This window comes from Eptatretus burgeri, chromosome 11, assembly GCF_056783735.1.
Source record: "Eptatretus burgeri isolate ZD-2024b chromosome 11, Ebu_testis_v1, whole genome shotgun sequence".
NCBI lineage: Eukaryota > Metazoa > Chordata > Myxini > Myxiniformes > Myxinidae > Eptatretus > Eptatretus burgeri.
The window spans coordinates 12464373-12489278 of NC_140971.1; the positions used below are offsets into that span (position 1 = coordinate 12464373).

General features: G+C 42.9%; 1 protein-coding gene across 5 annotated transcripts in view; it reads right to left on the minus strand.

Moving 5' to 3' along the window:
* Positions 1 to 652: 652 nt before the first annotated feature.
* Positions 653 to 24906, minus strand: part of RIPOR2 (RHO family interacting cell polarization regulator 2) — a 193160-nt gene continuing 168906 nt past the window's right edge. For all 5 annotated transcript variants that reach the window (XM_085845225.1, XM_085845220.1, XM_085845224.1 and 2 more), the window contains 2 exons: positions 9673 to 9724; positions 653 to 2072 (listed from right to left, as the gene is read on the minus strand). In XM_085845225.1, the coding sequence (XP_085701351.1) occupies positions 2057 to 2072; positions 9673 to 9724 (68 nt within the window). In that variant the 3' untranslated portion in view covers positions 653 to 2056. The remainder of the gene's footprint in view (positions 2073 to 9672; positions 9725 to 24906) is intronic.

Genomic DNA, 24906 nt, shown 5'->3' on the forward strand with positions numbered 1-24906 from the left:
ACACATTCATGAAATTGAACATGCAATTAAAAATAAAACCAGCAGCAACTACGGCACCACGGTATTTTCACAATGGCTCATTTGCTGTGCTCACTATTAGAACCTTGGCAACCAATTGCGCGACTCCTTGGCAGCAAGCGGGTTGGGGGGGGGGGTGGAGGGGCTCACCTACATAAATAAATTGTGCAAGTGAAATGGTAAGAATAAAATCACAAGTCACAGCGTGCAGGTTGGATGTCATCAAACATCCCTGCTGTGAGTGGTTCCACGCACCCACAAATGAGCAACCTCCTCATGAGGAAAAGGTGTTCAAATTTGACCAATTTTCAGAAGGGTGAACGCTGCCCCCTATGGAAAAGGAGACATTGTCGCCTCACAGCTTCTCTGCACTCATTTTGGAACGACAACCAAAAGCCTCTTTCAAAAGCGAACGATTACCCAGAAAATGCTCGTGCATCTCACATGCACGACACACACTCGAGCATCAAATGTTCTGACATTTATTTTACAATTCTTTATTTTTTTTTATGAAAATAGCTAATTTGAAATGTGTGCGGTTTACAATGAATACGTGTTGTCAGGTACATTTGAGTCGACAGGGCAAATGTCATTTTCATCCTTATTACATAATGATGATCACGTGATGTTTAAAAAAAAAAAAATAAGATACCACCAAGACATAAAGTGCGAATATACAAGTAGCATGGGGGTATTGTGGTGCTAATAATGGGCCACCACTTGACCTAATTATCATCACATTTACAGTTCAAAAAGGGTGCACAAAAAGACAATTACCTTCATGCAGTTAAAGAGGATTTGAGGTTATGCGGATTAACATCATGTTAAAGCGACAAACTATAAATACTGACTTATTCACACTGAGTGATTAAAGGAACACGAGTGTCATGCAAAAGTGACCTTCACAGCATGATTGTCGGGGTTGCCGACTTGGTGAGCGTGCCTTGAACAAAGGATAAATTGCATTCTCCTAGTGATCCTGATATTCTCGCGGCACTTTTAACAGGGCACATTTTGAGAAATAAAAATGGAAACAGACTTATCAACAATTGATATCTGCCGAGGGAAAGGTAAAAACCTCAAAACAGGCAGGTCACAGAGAAACCGCCGAACTTAACGGAGCACTGACTTGCATGCTCTTGTCAGTGGTTGCCATGACGATAAAGAAGATGTGATGCTCCAACTAAGAGTTGGACCAAACTGACACGTCACATTGTTGGTGATCAGAGAATTGGACATTGGAAAGGAATTTTGAAACAACATATTTGAAATGCAACTTGGCAAATTAACGTACATCTGTTTGATCGTTTGGAGAGGTCTGAAAGATAATGATAGTAATGATCAAATGCAGTGCACCAGAGTAATCCTCGATATAATAACGTGACATCAATGAAAAAAAAATTACAGCATTGGCTGAAAGTGCTTTCCAACCGCGACTGCGTCATACCAGTAAATTGCCATCAAATGTGTTGACTATGGTGCAGTAGTACGTCAGAGTCACTCGTCTCATAAAGTGTGAACCTGTACGACATCGAAGTTCAGGAAATTGAAATTTGTACTACTGGATAAACACGAGGAGCGGTTTTGTGGGTGAGAAATACATTTCCAACCCAAATGTTTTGTTACGGATGTACTGGGAAAGTTTGGTAGGAGCACAGGCTGGGGATCAAAAGGAGCAATCTCTTCAACCGACATCACAAAAGCAAGGTTTGATGAACAGGTATTGAGCATATCATGTCTGTGAATGCATAATCATGCTCAATTACCAGGAAATGATTGGCATCGAGATGTTGCTTGTAACAATTCAGAGACTCTAAGTTAATATCGAGCAATTAATTACTTGCAGGGCATGGGCAGTCGGATACGCATCGATCAAACCGATCGATGCTGGTGTCATGACCATTGTGCTGTCCACTTTGCATGTTCCAGGGCCTTGCAATATTTCCCAAGGAGGAGAGAATCTCAAAAGTCTGTGCTTTGATCGGCTGCTGTTGTCGAAGAATCTTTGCACAAGGAATTTTCATCACCTGGTCCCGTTTCAATAACATTTGTAGCTGTAAACATAGAAGGCAAGTGGGTAATAAGCAAACAGAATGTATCACCATGAGACTCCTGCAAACATTTTGAGTCAAATTACTAACTTTCTAACCATGGCACACCGAGATTTTAATGGGAATTTTTTTGTTTCTCACATTGTGTAAAATTTCATAACACAGAGACAATTAAGAAAATGTTGCACCCAGCCCCCCAGCACGGCAATGATGACGGGCGAGAGAGCCGTGTGAGGATTTGATGAGCAACTCATTGGCGTCCTCCTCTTTCAGCTGTAATACTTCATTGCTGCTCAATAATATAATTAATCGTACTGTGTCGATTTCGTACAGCATAGCGTAGCTGTCAATGCGAGAAGCCACAGTGATTTGCGGTGGTGATGAAACATTCTTTAAAAGTCTCGGTGTGGTACGAAGGCCTTCAAAAGGACATCAGGCTGCAGAAGTAATCTCTGTGGTCCATGAAAGATCCTGAGGAATATGCAGTGGCGATGCGAGGGTGCACAATACTATTTTTCTTATCTACAAAACTTCATTGCTTTAAAAAAAAAAATGGCAAAATGTTTTGGCTTTCACAATCTGAGTGGTGTCGTCAATTTTGCATGAGGAAGTCTAATTCAAGCGGAAACAATTGTTATTACATATCTGTGTCAATGAATGATCAGCACATAAGGATAACTGCGGTTACCAGGAGTATGGTTTGGTATTAAATGCTTCATTTGGTAAATTCGAAGATGTAACAAGACAGAAAAATCATCTGCAATTTATTTTGCTCCTTTTTATGAAACCTATTTGAAGTTGTATATGGACGTGAATGGCTTCTACAAGCAATGCAATGATTTACAAGATACACATATGCAATACATACGCCTGGTGGTTAATGGTTAGGTTAGCGTTAGGGTGGTTGGCTTAATGGTTAGGGTGGTGGCCTTGGGATCCGAGGATTCCGAGTTCAAATCCTGCTCTTCTGTTGAATTAACGCCAGGTGGGGTTGACTCTGCCTGTCATCCTTCCGAGGTCGACAAAATGAGTGCCAGCTTGCTGGTATCCGGTGTCGGAGGGGAGACCCGTCCAGGATTGTGCCAAATAGCCAAGGAGACTGCTTCGGCAGCACCAATGTTCTGCACAAAGTATGGTCCCAATGGATGGATATACAATGAATGATCCAAAATGGCTGCAGTTATTTATTGGAATCAGGCTAAAATGTAGGATTAAATTTGCTGCTCATGTATACTTGCTATTATTATTATTATTATTATTATTATTATTATTATTAATTCCTCTATTTGAGAGTAAACCGGAATTGCTGCATTTACTGGGAATGCCAATGCTTCATCTGCCGTTGTATTTTGACCTGCCCTAGTTGACTGCATTACATTCCTTACAGATTCCTGAAAGTTTGATGTTCGTGCAGAAACTACGGGTTGAAAATAATTCAAAAGAAGGAGAGTTAAACACAGTGATGGAGAGAGACTGGTGTGTTCCGCTTGTTGTCGTAAACCTGCTTTGATGAGCAATTTGCACTCTGGTGCCACAAACTGTGTTCATGAAAAAAAAGACTGGCTATTCTTAAACCAACGGCTTGAATGCTCTTTTCATGCTTTGTCCTCCCTTGGTTTCTGCAGGGCACACACGATCCACCATCAACACCTTTCTGGTGAAACTACTGAAATCCAGGATCACTGCTCACCTCCACTCATGTGTTCCTCTTTTTTCCTGCCTCTATAACCCCTCCCCCCTCCCCGTTGCCAATCCCACCCCAATCACACTTCCTTCCAGTTTTTCAGTTTTCTGTCCTGAGAGGTTCCTTATGTATCTATCTTGATCTTGTCCACCCAATGCATCCTCTCCTGCCACCCATTATTTGTCTGCCTCCCCTTGTCTTGGCCTTTGGCTCTGCTGTTGGTGTTTCCCCCCTCTATCTGCTGTTCCTTTCATCATATTGTATCCTGATTCATTCAGTGTACCAGTACTAGCTCTTCCATTAGCCATCGTGTGCAACCTATGGCTGCTGGTTGCATCATTTTCTGGGGGCGTGGCTGTGCCGCTGATGCAGTGCCCTCTGTTACCAATATGCAAATACTCATTTTGCTGACCTCAGAAGGATGACAGGTTGAGTCAACCCCAACTGGTGTTAACCCAATGAGAAAAAAGCAGGGGCTTGAAACTGCACAACTGTTTCCATCCCAACAATTCCAGAGATGCCAGGTGCTATGTGAAAAATATCACAGTCTTTTCCAAAAAGAACATTGATGCATTTTCCAGCTCAGAAAACAACTCAAGAATTTATGATGAACTGAACCAGTTTTTTCTGCCGCTTTGATATCAACGATCAAAGTTATCAAATCAACGAACAACTATCTGTTCTGTCTGATACACAAGAGCGACCCATCACCATCAACACGAGGGGAGTTAAAACTAGAGAGTTGGTGTCAAAGCCACCCAATGCTCGCCTGTTTATACATTTATCATTTTTAAAAGACTCGTCTAATAATTAATATTTTTTATAAAGCATTGCAGTGAAGTCTGATCCAAATAATTTTAAAGCAATATATGTATTTGTATATTGTAATCAGTAACAAGAGTGCAAGTGAGCACAATATACACCTGAACAAGAAGGTATATACAGAATTGTGCTACTACATGGAAAACAGCATCCTGGTTGCCATGGCAACCACTTTAGATGACGAACGTATGTTGCGACACACCGTCCCCACAGTCTGTACCTATGTACCAAATATGATACGTGAAAGTTGAAAACTTTGGGAGTTAGAGTGCGGACAGGAACGGATGGACGGACGACCGGTATCACATAATACGCCCCGATATATATATATATATATATATATATATATATATATATATATATATATATATACACACACACACACACACACATATATATATATATATATATATATATATATATATATATATATATATATATATATATATATATATATATATATATATACACACACACACACACACACACACATATATATATATACACACACACACACACACACACACACACACACACACACACACATATATATATATATATATATATATATATATATATATATATATATATATATATATATATATATATATATATATATATATATATATATATCGGGCATATAAAAAATAGTGTGGTAGATAAAAACATTAGAAAGGAAAAAATAACTTGCACCAAAAACTTGAACATTTTCACACTGACGCTCATGCCGGGGGTATCGCGATAGCTCTCTGTTCTTCAAACAGGCGAGCTAAAAACAACTTAAACGTTTGAACCAAAGCGAGGCAACAGGTCCAGACAGGATCTGTGGGAAGGTGCTGAAAGAAAGTGCACAACAACCGGAAGTCCCATTTTCAACACTCTCCCATCAATCTGGAAACATGCACACAATTCCATCCTGCTGGAAGTCAGCCATGATTGTTCTTGTCCAGACAAAAACCTTAACCAAAACGGCACAATGACCATCGACCTGTTGCACTGACGTCGGTCGTCGTGAAATGCTTTCAGAAGATCATGATTAAACATTTGATCCACCTAGTCTCAAATTACATTGATAAATTTCAGTTTGATTACCAGCAAAATAAATCTGTGCATGACCTCGTTTTGACTTTGGCCAATGGTCTTCAGCAACATATGGACAAGATAGGCTGCTATACACGATTCGGACGCATCGCCTCATCCCAAAACTGCAGAATCGAGATATTGGATTGTAGTTTATCCTGTGGATCAGACATTTTCTACAGGACCTAATTCAACAGGTTAAAGTTAATAACACTCTTTCAGGACATTTGATCATTAGCCCCCGTTGGACTGGGTCCGAAACGGGGACTTATGGATTTGGTCTCAATTTTAGTGTGCGTGCGTGCGTGCGTGCATTTGTCCACGACCATAATTCGGACATGTAAGGACCAATTTTATTCGTACTTGGCAAAAAAACAACACATGATGATGTACATAACTACATAATTTTGTTTCATGATGTGATCAAAGATGGCCGACTGGCAGCCATTTTAGTTGTTAAAAAAAAAACCAAAAAAAAAAAACGGTGTCGAAAACATCCTCAACCATTTCTCAGACATGAATTTACCGATCTTATTTGAAACTTGCAACACAGACAACGAATGATGGCTTCCATAAGCAAGCCATTTTTTTCCCAAGATCATTTCCAAGATGGCTGACTGGCGGCCATTTTGTTACTTAAATGTGTCCCCAACCATTTCTCAGAAACGTATGGTCCGATTTTGTTCAAACTTGATACAAGCACAGTACATGATGGCACACATGTGCATCTCATTTTATTTTGCAATCTGATCAAAGATGGCGGCCATTTTAGTTGTACATAAATATGTGCTCGCCCTTTATCTCCGTGCAGCAAAATTACTGAAACAACGGAGCTATGAGATTTTATGTCTTTTTTTTTACTTGTTAATACTGGAACTCTACAAGGCTGTGTGTTATCTCCTTTGCTTTTTATTTCATACACAAACCATTGCCTTTCAAAACTGGATAATGACAACATAATGAAATACGTCAATGACACAGCGATTGTTGGGTATCTTAAGGACAGTGAAGCAGACAAAAGAGAGAGCATTCAAAATTTTTGTTTCATGGTGTAACAACAATTCCTTGCGACTGGGAGAAAAAAGTGATTTTACAGATACATGTCAGTTTTGTTGTAAGGTTAATGATATAATTAATAGAGGACAAGGACAATCCACTGAACAATTACCATCAATGGATGAGGTCAGGGAAAAGATTGAGAAGTCTCTGATGTTGAACAAGTCGTTATTTAATATATTTTGTTCCACAATCTGTCAGAGTTTTGAATGAATCATGATAATCATGGTTTGGGGTTGGAGGGTGCAGGGGGGGAAGTTTTGCATGGCTCGGGATCAGAGAGAGGGAGGCGAATGGCTGGCTTGTATTCTCTGGTCGAGGTTTTGTGTAATGTACACCCTTATTGTCCCGTCGTGTTTTGATGTTTAGCCTGTTTGTGAACTTGTTTGAATTCCATGTCTGTGTTTAGTGTTCTTGTTTGTTCTATGTTATTGTTTTGAGATGTGGTTTCTGCCGTATCGTTTTTTTTTTAATATTTTTTGGTGTATTATGTATTTTTAAAAAGTATTTTTAAGTCCTATTTTATTTGGGTTCAATTTAGTAATCCTATGAAACTTTTCATATTTTTTTGAAATGTAAATTTTCCATTCTTGTTTTTGAAATGGACAATAAATTAAAATTGATTGAATTCCGCTTGTTTCCCGAGTTCTTGGTATAATTGTTTCGGGTTATTTTCAAACAGCTGGTTTTGTTTTCTTCTGTTGTTGGCTTCGTCATCCTTTTAAATTTTTTTCCCTGCTATCATTTGTATTTTGAGTTCGTTTTCTGAGCCCATTGACTCCAGGTCTTTCTCTTCAAAAAAATTTCAGGTTCTTCTCTTTGGCTTTGAGCTTCGGTTTCCCTTCTTGTATTGTTTCCTTCCTTTCCTTCCTTCTTGTCTTGTATATTTGTCCCGTTTCCTTCCTCAGTTGTGCTCTCTGTCTCTAAAATTACTGTTTCCATGGTGGTGTTAGGTTTCTGTTTGTGGGGCTTGGCCTATTTTTCTTACGGTGTTGTTTGCATGTTCTTTTTTCTTGAATGAACAGTATTGATTTATCAGCAGTAAAACATGAGCAGCAAAAGCAGCCAAACACACTGTATTGATTTATTTCAATGGGGATAGCTTTGGTTTCATTTTTCAGAGTGCTCAGTTTGTTCTCCTAGTTACCTCCACCACCAAAGGTGGGCAGAGATTATGGTTTCACCCCTGTCTGTTTGTCGATCTGTTTGTCTGTCTGTGAACAGGATACCTCAAAAAGTTGTGGATGGATTCGGACTAAATCCTTTCCATCAGCAATGAATCACGTTTCCAGGAAGGCAACCATCACTACCTCCTCCTCTTTATTTGTTTTGACAACGATGCTATATTAAAACCCCGTATTATTTAAACTCTGTTGCTGTATTCATGAAGCTACATGGCTTATTATCTCCACCACCGAAGTTGAAGGAGGTTATGTTTTCACCCCTTTCTGTCTGTGTGTTTGTGTACAGGATATCTCAAAACGTTGTGGACGGATCCAGATGAAACAGTTTGGACAAGTTGGGTGTGTGACAAGGACGAAATTGTTATATTTTGGTGAAGATCCGGATCCGAGAATTTTTTAAGTGATTCGTCACGATTGAGAGACGGGGCCAAAAACGATATGTAGCACGATATCTCAAAAAGTTAAGACGGATTGGGATGAAACTTGATGGACAGGTTGTGTGTATGCCAAGGACAAATCAATTCGATTTTGCTGAAGATCCAAATCCGGATACGAGAATTTTTTAAACTTATAAAGTAATTCTTCACCATCAAGACATCGGGCCAAAAATGACATATAAGCATGTCATTCAAAAAGTTGTGGACTAGTTATGACAAAACTTGGTGGATGAGTTGGTTAACTGACAGTAACCGCACGATAAGATTTTCGTTCAGGTCTGGATCCAGATCCAGCCTATCAGTGGGATACAAAACGTAAACTATTCAGGCTGGCAAGGTGTGTGCTCTACTGAATGCCATTCTAGTTCGTCCATCCCCAGCATAGTGGGAGGAACCATCACTGGGCACATCGGAGGCAGCGTCTCCGGACCCATTGGAAATCGGCAAAGGGAGTTGATCTGACCAAACTAAGTGCTATAACTCATTAAACAGTAGCACTATCAACCTATAAGAACCAAATTGATTTCCAGGTTTTGTTTTTTCAGAGATCATGGAGATATGACAAAGGTATTCCAGCAATTCCTTGCTCAACGAGCAATTTCATTTGTTTGTTTGTGTGCAGGATATCTCAAAAAGTAGTGGATGGATTTCGATAAAACTTGGTGGACAGGTTGGGTGTGTCACAAGGACGAATTGGTTCGATTTTGGTGAAGATCCAAATCTGGATCCGGATACGAGAATTATTTAATTTTTAAACTGATTCTTCACCATTTAGAGATCAGGCTAAAAACGATATAGTCCTGTATAGCATGATGTTTCAAAAATGTATTGGGCTCGATATGTTCTCGTGGATCAGGCATTACGTGGCGGAGGTACGCGCTCCACTGAGCACCCTTCTAGTATTCAAATGGTTCACTCTCCGTTCCTTTATCAATGCCTCTAACACTCTCCCCAGAACTGAAAGCAAACTAACAGGTCTATAGTTCCCCAAGTCCTCTCTGGGTCTTTATTAAATAACGGTGTTATATTCGCTGCTCTCCAATCCTCAGGAACTTCAATGAGCTGTTAAAGATATCAGCTAAAGGTGTGCTCATCTGCTCTGCCACCATGCACACTCCGAAATAAAATAATACCTTCAGCTGATTAATCCGCTGCAAACAACACTTCAACCTTAAGCAATATAACAAATACACCACATGGTAAAGAAAGTCACAACAGCAAATACTACAAACAACAAAAAGAACCTTTTCAATTGCCTTTCTGCTGTAAGAGTACTGAATACACGGACAGATCGGTGTTTTATCTTTACATTCACTATCAATGTTATAATGTTGTATTACCTTCCACAGAGAAGCCACCCATATGAAGAATATCTGATTTGTTGCAATTGACCTGAAAAATAAAATAAAAAAATAATGAATATATTATGATGAAGAACAAGAAGAATATATGACCAACACAGCATACTACTGGCCATATAGCCACAGTCAAGACACATGGACTGAATCATATTACATTCATTGCTGGTGATGTGAGAAAAGAATCTGCAGCATTCTTTATCCAGTATATTCACTTGATTCATTCTTCTGCACTCATGCTTTATTAAAAGCCTTTAGGTGAGATCTTCAGATGTTGCATAAGTTTCCTTCTCAAACAACAAAGCATTGCAGAATGTGATGTTGCGAAGAAAATAGCGAATATAATGATGATGAATATCTAAATTCCTGATAATAATAATGTAACAGTTGAAAACATCCACACATGATGAAATATATTTAAAAAATTTCCACAGCACATATTGTTGAAGATTTGGCGGCACTTAACAGCACCGCCGTCTCCGGGGCTATAACGCCGGCTAGTTCGGCACAGGTCTCGGGTCACGTGCCTCAGATCACGATACCAAAGTACACCTGGGCCATACCAGTTGGGGATATAGACCCCGGCTGCAGACTGGTTTTGTCAGAGACCGAGCGAAGTCTGCCAGTCCGTAGCCATTTTGGTTTTAAATACAAATCGAGTGGATTGTTCCTCGGCGTGGCACAAATAAATTCTAGGTGGCAACTTTCATATGAATCAGCCAGATTTATTGGGGACACATCGGGGAAACATGACACAAGCAAAGCATTCACAAACGTTATCATTCATCTATAACCCGCTCTTAACTCGGGAGCCCTAGCAAAATAAACCTTAGGCCTGGCCAACATGCAGACAAGACACGGAGTACTTGGTGGTGCCTCATGGATGAGAGCAAAAGTGTCGAAGGCACGAATGCGGCTCGTGACAAGCTGATGGCGACGGCCTCCTTTTTGTCGGCACCGCTCACGCACCAGCCTCGGCGCGTTCAGCCCCCGTAAGGTCGACGTCACAGGAGATCTATGGTGTGTTCCAGCTGGTTTCTCACAAGGTCCAGTATGCTAATCCAGGCCTGGCCTGTACACCAGACGAGGCCAATCCGGGTATTGGGCTCCGCAGGAGGATCGATGGGATGGAAAGACGTGTCGAGCCGTGCAGGGAGTCAGGACAGTCAGAGGCTCCGTAACTGGACTCAAGATGAAGCTGTGGATGACCTCAGGCTGGATTCATAACCAAGGAGGAAGAGCCGACCAAACCACTCCTCATGAAGCAGATCGCAGACTCACACAGCCGTCCTTCCTTTGCTTTTCTGGGCCGGCCTTTTCGGTCCGCCTCCGGGGACCCGTGATTGGTCCATCGTTCGAGTTTGCAACAGCTCTCCGCCGACAGGTTGCTGACAAGTCTTGTTGACTGATTGTCAGGGCGCTGGGTGAGGGCTAGTTAGGAGGGAGGAAGGAAGAAGAAGAAGGTGCCTCTCGGTACACCCCCACTGTATGAACAATTGATAGCCTGCTACATCTCCCGACACACATGTAATGTCCGATTACCAAACAACCTGGCTAAACATGCATTTAAGGGGGGATCTGGGCTAATCCTATATTTAATAACCCACTAAGGGCCCATATCCGCAACAATATTCCATTCATCATCCAGGTTGAAAATAATTTGACAGTGAAAGACCTATTTTTTATTTTTTAGATCTCGGAGGCCTTCTGTTTTGGATCATTGTTAATACTGGCAGAGTGCCCGCCCAACAGGCGATCTTGTTCCAAACGTGCAACACGTTCTTCTGACACATCCCTTCATTTGGGTGGTGTATAAGCAACAAACCGCTGTGCAATCACTCCCGACAATAAAATATACCTGGGTTACGTATATGAAGCATGAAGCAAAACATGCGCACTGCTTATGTGCATATACACATATATTTATATATATATAAATAGTGGTAATATAGCTCAGATAATTCCAATTACACCCCCCACCCCCACCCAGGATGAAAATGCCAATATGGGTGAAAAAAAAAATTTTAAATTCAAAACTTGATGGAATCAAACGAAACTTGCACAGGCACAACTTCAGGATGGCCTCCTTAATCCCTGAAAGTTTCAGCTCCCAAGGTTGAATCCTCTCAGAGAAGTAGATGAAACATATAACATACAAACGTACATACAATTGATACTTTCCCTCCATAATAGAGATTATAGATAAAATTATTTTGACTACCCAGATCCAACGTGTGCTATTATTCAGTTTTCTCTTCTCCAAAGCCAACACAGCCGGGTAACCCGAACGGCCACAAGAGGATCCTCTTTTCGATTGACAGGTAGCCACAAATGAAAGGAGACAATTCATTTGTACCGTTTCTTCAAAGCAGACGCAAGATTGATGAGGTTCTAGATGGTATATAAACAAAGACAGCTTTAAGCTACTGTTGTGTCATCTAATGTTAATGAATTATGGAGTTGTATTGTTGGCTTTCTATTGAATGTACCTTATATTTTATAGATATTGCTGTTGATACTATATCTACAACACATGTATGAGTTAGTTTACTACAGCCAAATCAAAGTATGTCATCAAGTCATTGGTTGCCAGACAATGAAGATCTATATGGCAGGATCGAATGTCTCTGTGTCAGTTTTGCATCTCCTGTGAAGCATTTCCTTGAATACAAGGAAATCAAAATAAATAATTTGATTTCCTTGTTTTCATTGTTACTGAGAGTCAGTTGAAGTCACCTCCGTTTCGGCACTAGAGTGCACAAGTTTGAAAACAGAAGAAACTTAATGGAGGAGAATGTGAGACCAATTCCCCCCTTTTCATAATACGAACAAAGGCTTTATATGAATTGAATGTTTTTGCTTGCCCATGATTTAATTTTCCAAGTTGAACAGAAAAAAAAAAAATATATATATATATATATTGTTACGGAAATGGCCCTTATTGGACTACTAAATATAGGATTAGCTCAGCTCTCCCATTAAATGCATGTATAGCTCGGTTGTTTGGTAAAAAGGACCTTATATGTTTGTCGGGAGAGTAAAAGCCTGTTTTATTGTCTATGCGGTGGTGGAGGACCGAGAGATCCCTCTTATTCCTACCCCATCCCAGGATAGGCTGCCTAAGGGATCCCTATCCTAGGATCCTGTTTGGCAGGAGTACAAGGAGTGGCGTCGAAAAGCAAAAAGAGAGGTGGCAAAGGCCAAGGAAAAGGCATATGACGAGCTGTATGAGAAGTTGGATACAAAAGAAGGGGAAAAGGATTTATACCGATTGGCAAGACAGAGGGACCGAGCTGGGAAGGATGTGCTGCAGGTTCGGGTGATAAAGGACGCAAATGGGAATGTGCTGACGAGCGAGGAGAGTGTGTTGAGAAGGTGGATGGAGTACTTTGAGGAGCTGATGAATGAAGAAAATGAGAGAGAGAAGGTTGGAAGAGGTGGAGATAGCGAATCTGGAAGTGGGGTGGATCAGTAAGGATGAGGTGAGGACTGCTATGAAGAAGATGAAAAGTGGAAAGGCGGTTGGCCCAGATGGTATACCAGTGGAGGCATGGAAGTGCTTAGGAGAGATGGCAGTGGGGTTGTTAACCAGATTGTTTAATAAAGTCTTGGAAAGTGAGAGGATGCCGGAGGAGTGGAGATTAAGTGTACTGGTTCCGATTTTCAAGAATAAGGGTGATGTGCAGAGCTGTGGAAATTACAGAGGGATAAAGTTGTTAAGCCACACCATGAAGTTGTGGGAAAGAGTAGTGGAAGCTCGGTTGAGAGGAGAGGTGACGATTTGTGAGCAGCAATATGGGTTTATGCCAGGAAAGAGCACCACTGATGCGATGTTTGCTTTGAGAATGTTGATGGAGAAGTATAGGGAAGGCCAGAAAGAGTTACATTGTGTGTTTGTGGATTTAGAGAAAGCTTATGATAGGGTGCCAAGAGAGGAGTTGTGGCATTGTATGAGGAAGTCGGGAGTGTTGGAGAAGTATGTGAGGATCGTGCAGGATATGTATGAGGACAGTGTGACAGCGGTGAGGTGTGCAGTAGGAATGACGGACCGGTTTAAGGTAAAAGTGGGATTGCACCAAGGATCGACTCTGAGCCCTTTCCTGTTTGCAATGGTGATGGACAGGTTGACAGACGAGATCAGACTGGAGTCTCCATGGACCATGATGTTCGCGGATGACATCATGATCTGTAGGGAGAGTAGGGAGCAGGCTGAATCGAGCGTTGAGAGGTGGAGGTACGCACTGGAGAGAAGGGGAATGATAGTCAGTCGGAGTAAGACGGAGTACATGTGCATAAATGAGAGGGAGGGTGGTGGTATGGTGCAGTTGCAAGGAGTTGAGGTGGGGAAGGTGGATTGGTTTAAATACTTGGGATCAACAGTCCAAAGTAACGGAGAGTGTGGGAGAGAAGTGAAAAAGAGAGTGCAGGCAGGATGGAGTGGGTGGAGAGGAGTTGCAGGAGTGATTTGTGACAGAAGTGTAGCTGCAAGAGTGAAGGGGAAAGTATACAAGACGGTAGTGAGACCAGCTATGTTGTAAGGTTTGGAGGCGGTGGAGCTAACAAAAAGACAGGAAGCAGAGCTGGAGGTGGCAGAGTTAAAGATGCTGCGATTCTCGTTGGGAGTGACGAGGATGGACAAGATAAGAAATGAGTATATTAGAGGGACAGCGCAGGTAGGACGGTTTGGAGACAAAGTGAGAGAGGCGAGATTGAGATGGTTTGGACATGTGCACAGGAGGGAAACGGAGTATATCGGGAGAAGGATGTTGAAGATGGAGCCGCCAGGCAGGAGGAGAAGAGGAAGGCCAAAGCAGAGGTTCATGGATGCGGTGAGGGCGGACATGCGAGTGGTTGGAGTGTCAATGGAAGATGTGGAGGATAGAGCAAAATGGAGACAGTTGGTCCGCTGTGGCGACCCCTAACGGGAGCAAGCCGAAAGAGGAAGAAGAAGATATATATAAATATGGTTATATATAAATATAAATATATATATATATATATATATATATTGTTACAAATTCTCGCCCGCCTGGCGTGCGGTTGGCTGCTTACCTCTAATGGCAGCCGCGTCGCCCACCGGATGGACAATTCAGTCGTGACCCTCCTGGAACTACCGCCAGGAACCAGTCACGGGTGGGTGTTTAACCTCACCACAACCCAGTCCGCATTCTACCCACGCAAAATAGGGTGAATCGCCGAATGTCGATATACCTAAATACCCGCGCGGGTAACCTACCGAGGGGTTGCACCACGCCGCAGGTCGGCTTAGGACACGAACTGCTGAAGCAGTTCGTTCCGTGCTACAGGGATAACCGAGCGGCGTTATTGCCGACCTCGACGGATCTGATTCTCCTTACCGGGCGTTCAAAACCCACTACTCATTCCATGATGCAAGATGGCATTTCAATGGGGTGAAAGGAGGACGCGACAAATGGGATACGTTGCACACAAGGACATTTATTATAGAGCACACGTATTACACACACAACACAAACAAGGGCAGTCATGCAATTTACAAGCAAGGCAAATAGGAAGCAATACAACCGACTACAATGAGAATGTACATGCACTTTACAGTTTTACTTAACAGACGGCGCCACGACAACATTCACACAGAACAAAAGAAATGACCCCCTCATAGGCAAGGGGGTAGACGGGGTTCGTAAACCTTTATGGCCGTGGGCCGTGGATGACCGAATGGGTCCATGAGACCGACGCTGGCTACCTGCACCCTCGTGGTGCGACGGTCGGCGAGCTCTCTCCGGCACTCCTCGCCAGATGCGCAGGTTCGCACCACACCGCCGGCAGGGCTGCGCCTCCCGTCTGCGTCTCCAAGGCGTCGCCCGGACTCGCCACCGGCCTGCGCCTTCACCGACAGGTCACTCAATGCCAAGACGACGAGGTGGTAAGGGAGGGAGAGACGAGAGGGGGGGAGAGAGAACTCGACCTCGACGACAAAGAACGATGAAGGCCACCCCGACGACAAAGAGAGAGAGAGAGAGAGAGAGAGAGAGAGAGAGAGAGAGAGAGAGAGAGAGAGAGAGAGAGAGAGAGAGAGAGAGAGAGAGAGAGAGAGAGAGAGAGAGAGAGAGAGATCCAGCATGACCCTGACAGAGAGGATGACGTCGACGACCCAGACAAAAAAGGACTTGACCTCGAGCACAAAGAGAGAGCGAGCCCCGTGTGCGGTCCGCCTGAAACAGCGTGGGGCTCCGCCCTTCGCTCCTCCCCGTTTTTGGCTCCGCCTCCCTTCGAGAAGGTTCCCAAAAAGGGGCGTAATGTCACCCCGACCGCCTCACGCCGTGCATCCACCAATCGGCAGTGAGCTGCCCTCCCCTTTCCCTTCACACCAAGCGCGGGGAAAATAGGTGGGAAAAAACCCCACAGGCTTCACAAGAGCTTTTGTTCTGCCAATCCTTCGGCAGAAACCATCTTACAGTGGTCCGCGGAGGATGGCGTTTGTAGCGGGCATAGTGGCGAAGATGGTGGTGATTGTTGTGGGGGTGGTGTGAGCGTGGTGGGCGTTGTGGCGTAGTTGGTGGCGGTTGTTATTTGCGTGGAGGTTTGTTGCAATGGTGGCTCAAAATAACAATAGATAAAGAAAAACGGCTATCTCAAAGAGTCGCAGCCCGGTGAACACGAAGAAATCCTTTAAACAACGGTGGGGACCTATCTGAACACTCACTTACAGGCATAGCTAATCTAAGGAACCTTTTATAATGTATTGCGAATTTCCACAGCCATAACAATATATATATATATATATATATATATATATATATATATATATATATATATATATATATATATATATATATATATATATATATATATATCAGTCACCTGGATGTTTCTACAATTACTGCTCAAAGCATGGCCTCTTTATTCTCATGATTCAGTGTGTCAAGGTGATGATTGAGACACGGTTTTTCATTGCCTCGGTATTTTAAATTTGTCTCGAGAGAGATAAGCAGGAGATAGGAGATGAATGTGAAGTATCTTTTTAGATCCTCGTGGAGGATCTCTAAGTCTTACTCACGTTGTTGTTCTTCATCCTCTTCTTGTGGACTTTTTTGTTTCACAGCCTACAGTTTTCATCGAAACTTCCTGAAACTTGGCATATAGATGTAAACATACCCTGCGCAGACAGTAACCAACTCCGATTTTGAAAATTCCTCCTAGAAAAAAAAGTTATGATGTCAAAATATCTCCACTAATGGAAATCGACTAAAAAATCTCCGAAACAAGGCAAGCTTTTTTTAAATTCTGTTTGCGGGAATCGAACAGGGCATTAGCAGACATGAATTACCGCACATATGATACATCACTATGATGTCATATCATTTTTTATGATTTCATTCCTATTTTTTGACATTTTTTGTTTCACAACCCAGAGTTTCATCGGATCTTCGTGAAACTTTCCATGTATATGCAGAAAGCCCACGCGTAGGCAGCAACCATCTCCGATTTTGGAAATTCTTCTGAAAAAAAAAGACCATCTTCTATCTTCTCATCCAAACTCTCTCTTCCTCTTATGTGGTGACTTCAATTGTCATCACGCCAGTTGGCTAGGTGTGGGTACCTCTCTCACCTGCCATGGCACCTCAGCAAAAGCTTTCTGCGACTCATTGGGACTGACTCAATCGGTCAACTTCCCGACCCGGATCTCAACCAATGGAACTCCATCTCTTCTGGATCTGATTTTGACAAATTTCCCTGACAATATCTGCTGCTCTTCCTTCGCTCCAATTGGTTCTTCTGACCACGTCCTTGTCAAAGTGGACATCTCTCTGGCTGTTATCAGAGAACCACCTCACCGCCGTCGAGTCTGGCATTTCACTCAAGCCGACTGGCAGGGTCTCCGAGCAGCCATCAAACTGACAGACTGGTCTCCTATCACTACTTTCTCAAACATCAACTCATCCTAGGAATTCTTTCAAAGAAACTTGCTCTCCCTCATGCACAGATTTATCCCCTCTCGTGTTCAGTTGTCCTACCCTTCCTCCCGCCCTTGGTTTACTGAAGCTTGTGGCGAGGCAGTTGTCCTGAAACAACTTGCCTTTGCCTCATGGAAAGCAAACCTAACTGAGGGCAATCTCAGTTCTTTCCACAAAGCTGGGAACAAGTGTGTATCTACCCTCAGGAGAGCCAGAAAACAACATCTTTCTCATCTCAAGTCTGAACTCTCAAACCTCTCTCCCTCCTCAAAATCCTGGTGGCGTTTAATCAAATCTGTTTCTGGTGTATGTTCCCCCTCCATCCCCTCCCTTACCTCAAATGGCCGCACTGCTGATTCCACACGTGATAAAGCTGAATGTCTAAACTCGGTGTTTGCAGCTAAATCTTGTGTCCCAAACCCATCACTATCTCTACCCACTTTACCCAGTCGCACCCAACTGTCCCTGGACTCTGTATCCTTTTCTCCTGACAAGGTGGAGAGCTTGCTTTCAAACCTCGAGTCAGATTCTGCAACCGGTCCAGACGGCATCAGCCCACGTGTCCTCAAAGCCTGCTCTTCTGCTCTTGCTCACCCTCTCTCTGTTCTATTCACCCTCTCATTTGCCCAAGGTCATCTGCCATCTGCTTGGAAATCTGCTAACATCACTGCCCTGCATAAAAAAGGTGCAAAAACAGATCCCTATAACTACAGACCAATCAACCTTCTCCCAATCATCAGCAAGGTGATGGAATCCATCATCGCTTCAGATAGGAAATCCTTCCTCTTCTCCAATGGCTTGATTTCCAATCATCAATTTGGTTTCAGACCAGGTCACTCTACCCTGGATATGCTGCTTCTGCTCTCCCATCAATGGATGGAGGTCCTCAATGCCAGACAGGAAATCCGAGCCGTATCCCTGGACATATCACGTGCTTTTGACACAGTCTGGCACCCTGCCCTACTCACCAAACTCTCTTCCCATGGTATTCAAGGCCATCTCCACTCATGGCTCGCAGACTTCCTCTCCTGTCGCAGTCAACGTGTGGCCCTAAATGGAGTTCTTTCATCCCCTCTTCCTGTGCAGGCTGGAGTTCCTCAAGGTAGCGTTCTGGGCCCTGTTCTTTTTCTGGTTTTCATCAATGATCTCTCGGACTCTCTGGAAAATCCTCTATTTCTCTTTGCCGATGACTCCACCCTCTGCCGTACCATCTGTCATCCCTCAGACCGGCAAGCAGCAGCTTCTTCACTCACTGCAGATCTGGATAAAATCACAAACTGGTCCAACACGTGGAACATGTCTTTCAATCCAGACAAATCTCACACTCTCAGTATGTCTCTTCGAAAGGACCGTTTACAAAACCCCCCCATCCACTTTCTCAACAATCCTCTGGAAGAAGTCTTTTCTTTCAAGCTTCTAGGTCTCACTATCTGCCATGACCTTTCCTGGGAAAGTCACATTTCCAACCTCGCCTCAAAAGCCAGTCGCCGACTGGGAATCCTCCGTCGTGCAAAGTCCTTCCTCGGCCCTCTTGAGCTCCTGACCACTTACAAAGCTTTTGTCCGTAGCCTGATGGAGTACTGCTCTCCCCTCTGGGCTGGTGCTCCTGCCTCCCACCTTTCTCGGCTTCACGCTGTCGAAACCAGGGCATTTAAGATCATCGGCATCTCCCGCAATGAAGCTGAGTCTTTGGGCCTCTCACTCAATCACCGCAGGTTGGTCGGTGGTCTTTCTCTCTTCTCCAGCCTCCTCTCCTGCCTTGCCCCCCTGCTCTCTCTGCGATTTGTCCCCACCACATTTCCACAGGGCGCTCAAGGTCCGCCAACAACCCCCTTCTGGTAAAACTACCAAAATCACGAATCACTGCTCATCTTCACTCTTTCATTCCTCTTTTTTCCCGCCTTTGGAATAAACTTCCTCACTCTATTCTTTCCCATTCTTCCCTCCAGGCTTTCAAAACAGCTGTTCACCACCACCTCTTATCTTCCCCCATCCAAATCCTCGATCTTTTCTACCCCCGATAATCCACCCAAGCCCACTTCCTTCATTTCTTCTGCTTTCCTTCCTGAAAGTCCCTGTAATGTCCATCTTCTCTTCGCCATGTTCCCCGTCCCATCCCCATCCCTCTCCCTTCCACAGTTCACCTAATGTGTCTGTTCCCCACTGTTTTGTCCCTTCCACTCCCGCCCCTCTTGTCTCATGCCTCCTTGCTGTGAGTTGTGTGTTAGCTCTCATACGAGCCTCGACCAAGGTATACAAAAAAAAAAAAAAAAATTGACGTCATAATATCGCCGCTAATGGAAATCGCCTATACCATTATCTCCAAAACTAAGCAAGCTATTTGAATTTTGTTTGCGGGAATCAAGCTGGGCATTAGCACAGATAATTATTTATCGCAAACCTGATACATCACAATGACGTCATATTCGTTTTTATGACGTCATCATTAAGAGGATGATGATCTTAGCTCATTTGAGCTTGTTATATTATATATAGTCTCACCTTGAAGGGGATGAGAGACTATTGATGTGTGTGTGTGTGTGTGTGTGTGTGTGTGTGTGTGTGTGTGTGTGTGTGTGTGTGTGTGTGTGTGTGTGTGTGTGTGTGTGTGTGTGTGTGTGTGTGTGTGTGTGTGTGTGTGTGTGTGTGTGTGTGTGTGCGTCTGTCTATATATTTTTGTTTTAAAATTGTTTTCTCTGCAACCGCTTGTCCAATTGATGCAAAACTTTAAACATGGGAGAGACTCCCCATGGATAATAGTATATTGCTTACTGCTGATATGGCAGCCATATTGGATAAAAGGAAAAAATTTGGACATCATTTTCTCGGAAAACACGCAACGAAAAAAGTTGAAGTGAGGCATACGTCATGAACTCCCCATGGGTATATAGGGTGATAATGATGATGTCATCAGAGAAGTGGTATTCCAGACATAATTGTGTTGAATTGACATCTCTCTCTGAAAAATCAGAAACTTCATATAACTGATCTATGACCCGATGTGAGTGAAGAATTAAATTTATGTGATGTGAGCGAAGTCATCCTGATGTTTCCCAGGTAGGGTGTGATTCATCGATGTGTGTGCCTTCCTTCGGATGGACGTTAAACCGGGGTCCCATCTGCCGGCATTAGTTGGTGGATGTTAAACACCTCATGGTGTCCTTCGCAAAAAGTACGTGACCTATCGCCGGCACCATGAGCAGATTCCAAATTTCTGCCCTTACAACTGCTGCGAAGGCAATCACAAATCACACAGTATAACCCTTGTTCAAGAAGTTGCTTCAGTGGTACCGATGCTCCATGAAGACTATGACACATCAGGGAAAGAGAGATTGATATTGTAATAGCTTTCATTTATTCATGCAATATTGACAGCCATTTATGCAAAATACGAGTCACTCAGGCAATTGTAAAATTCAAAATTCTACACATGCACATAAATGTATGATCCCCACACTTTTTGAAAACAAACGTGGGAATATTGTAATTGGCTCCATCTGTCTTTCCGTCCGTCTGTCTGTCTGTCTGTCATGCTTTCTTCTCCTAAATGGTTGGCAAGAAATTCACCAAACTTCGTAGTTATGATCACCATATGGCATTGAGATGCAAGAGCAGTATCATTTTGGGGGGCAGGGTCAAAAGGTCAAACACTAAGAAATGCAACTATGTTTGTGTGTGCATCAACATTAGGAGACGCATGAAATATGTGATGATTTTTTTTGTATTTGACCCTGATTTCATGCTCCAGGAGTGCAGAATTAAGGTCAAAGGGGTCACAACGGAAAACAAAACAAAAAAAAACTGAATTTCTTGTTGGGTCATTCCTGGTGGAACCTTTCGCAATCTTTCAACTTTGCTTTACGTGGGAAGCGTGGGGATTTGCGATGGCATTTGCAATGGCACGCCATCGACTTCGCTCTAGTTATGCCTGCTGTACAATCCATTAAAAAGAAATGTTTATGCATCAAACTATACCTTTTTTATTTTACAGACCCAGCAGAATAAAACATGTAGAATGAAAGAAAAATAATATGAATGACCCTACGGAATCAGGAGTTACACCCTCTTATATCTGTCAACGAAATATCAATGTTTGAGAAAAAAAAAATATTCAATTCCTATCCTACTTTTATAACTTCGATTCTCATAGATTATAATCAAAGTCATCCAAATCCAGAACAAAGTCAAAATGCCAACAGAATTTGCTCTTCAATGTCCATTGGAGACAGGACACAACATCTTTGCCACTCATTGTCCAAATGGTTTGTCACACCTTCAGGCAGCAAGAGACAGTGATAAATGCCATTGTGAATTGGTTCAGTGCATTACAGACAAATGGACCGCTCTCCGCAGCCTCTTTGATGCGAAATGTCCCTGGGGTGTCCTCACACAAAGCACCGATATGTTATATTTAACTATATTTGAAAGCAAACGTGAAAAGCGCAAAGAACTACTGGCCATATTGCATTTCAAACTTCACATAGGTACCCCCACTTTTTTTTTTTAATGTAGTTATAGCTTGCTTCGGCTCATTGGAAGAGTTTCTCCAAGTATTCCATTAGGACAAGGACTTTATGAGACATAAGAGTACTTATAGATGGATGGTAAGAATATTAGCAGACAACGAACAAGTCAGCACAGTATGGGGTAAATGAGATTTTAACCTGGGATAACAGCATCCTAAATGTCAGAGGTGGGTGATTAGATGAGAACTTTTATGGAAGGAAGTTTTACTCCGGTGGGAATTTAAGCTTCAATAGTCTCAACGGATAAGAACACAAATTCTGGGGGGAACTTTATTATTATTATTTTTTTTTAAACAATGCCAGCTCATCACTTGGGAATCAATCCATGGAGGTGTTTTTAGTGAGGGCCAGTGAGCCAGAAACACGTTCATGGATACATTCCCAAGTGATAGGCTGGCATTGCAAAAAAACAAAGAAAGTGGTTGAAGTTGGTTGGTTGGGTGTTGTTCATGTTGATGTTGATTGGCCCTGGTCAGTTCTGCTCCAACAGACCCGCAGCAAGGAGATAGCCGATTGATCTCTCGGGAGCGACCCAGAGATCCCTCACATCTAATATGTTGTGCTCTTGCCTTCGTGGAGCCAGGACTGTGCAGTGTTCCATATTGTGTGTGGGATGGCCTGGGAGGGGCTACAGCTGTCGTCAATGGTGTCATCGAGCCAATGTTTGGCCGATAAAGGCTGTGGGTGGTGTTCACAGTGGAGGCATGAAAGGTGAACATGATCAGACTTGGGAAGTAATTTTTCTGCCTCATCGATGAGTGGGGGGTTAATGCCCAGGATACTATTTGGGCCCGTGCTACATATTGCATTTATGGTGATGTAGATATGGATGTGATTTTTGTAGTGGTCACTCATTGGTGTGGGGATGTTTCAAGGGATGTTTTGTAGTGTCTTTGTGGTGTCGTCTTCATGTCACTAGGGGTCTGTGGGTGGTTGGACATCTCGTGGTACAGGTGATTAGGATTGGCACTTGCAGCTGCATTTCCTAGTGGTCTTTGATTTTTAGCATTTTTACCGATGTGTGTAGGGTGCTCGATGGGAGTTGTTAATGTGCAGCCTTTGACGATGTGAAGGGCCTTGTTTGGTATGGTCTGGGGGTGTTAAGAAGTGTGTTTGATAGGTTTGGTGTGTGTGTGTGGGATAGGAATGTTGTTCAGTGTGATGTGTGGTGCAATGATGTGTTCCTATGTGTAATTTGTTAAAAGAGTGTTGATTTTGACGGGGCTATGTTTAGTCTGTTGATGGTGAACCAGGTTTGTAGGGTGATGAGGAATGATTGAAGTTGTGCTTTAGCTGTGTTGATGTCGCTATGGGTGGAGGTAATGGTTATTTTATGTTCTCGGGTGGTTGTGGAATGTCGTGCAGAAAAAGATTAAAGTGTGTGGGGGGAGAGGACCGAGCCTTGAGGGACTCCATGAGGATAGTATCGTGTTGGTGATGACTTGCCATTCAAAATTACGTGTGACTGTTTGCTTGATAGGGAGTTGGCCAGGCAGCGTTGGGTAGTGATGGGCATGTTTGTGTTGAGTATTTTGTTCGTGAGTAAGAATTATGGGATGGCGTCAAACTCTTTGCTGATGTCTATTATAGTGAGAATAGTCCATTTTGGTGGTTTTCTACTGTTGAGGACATCAAAGGTGTTTAGTGTGAGGTTTGTGAGGAGTGTTAGTGGAGTGAATTGGTCTGAATCTGTGTTGTGCAAGAGTGGGATGTGAGGGTTTGTGAGTGTAAGTATGAGGTGTTCTGTAACTTTTGAGGGTGTGCAAAGTCATGCGATAGGTCTGTAGAAGGGAGGCTGCTTTGGTGGGATGTTTGTTTGGTTTGAGGAGGGAAATGATTTTGCTGAGTTTCAAATTTGGGGAGTTCTTGAGTGTTGGTAGGAGAAATTGCTTATATTTGTAAGGATTGATATGCTGTGCAGTCCAAGGTGTTTTAAATGTAAATTAGAGATGTTGTCAGGGCCGGTAGCCTGTGACTTTTTGATATTTTTGATGATTTTTGCTGTTTGTGCGGGAGTGAGTGGCCTAATGGTGTTGTCGAGTTGGTAGACTGACGTCTGTACACAGACAGACAGACTAAACCAATTGCTTAACCAGGCTTTGTGTTTTATGGTAAAAAAAAAAAAAAAAATCTTCATTTTATTTACAGCAACACTGCATTTATCTGGAGCACACGTCAGATATAAAATGACCAGACATGATGGAGTCAAGGTTCGAGCGTCTGCTCAAAGTCTGAGAGGTCGGCGGTTCGAACCCGATCACAGCCGAGTGATACCAAAGGCTTCAAAATGATACGTGCTGCTTCCTTGCTTGACATTTAGCATTTCAAAAGGATAAAGCATGGAAAAAACAACAAAATGTTGGCAAACATTGTGCACTTTAACATATATAACATAGGGCAAACAGTGGGCCCCGAATTACCTCCTCCTGCATTTGAATTCCTTGAAAGGGAACGTATATCATTTCTATAGGATACACTTAACTTCATAACATAGACTTCGAAACACAAGACAGGCAAGAAATCTTGTTCTTATTTGCAAGAATTCTATACATTCACGTGGAGTACATGCCAGACAAAAATCACAGCATTATAATGAGTGAAAAGCAAGATTTTCTCACTTCACTGTAGCCCATTGATGTTTTTCACTTCACTGCCCATCTCATCGCTGCACTACCTTCCCCCTATTGCTCTGGTCACTGCTCAACAGTCAGAGAAATCGAAGTTGAATTACCCGATTTGAGCTGTTCCATCAA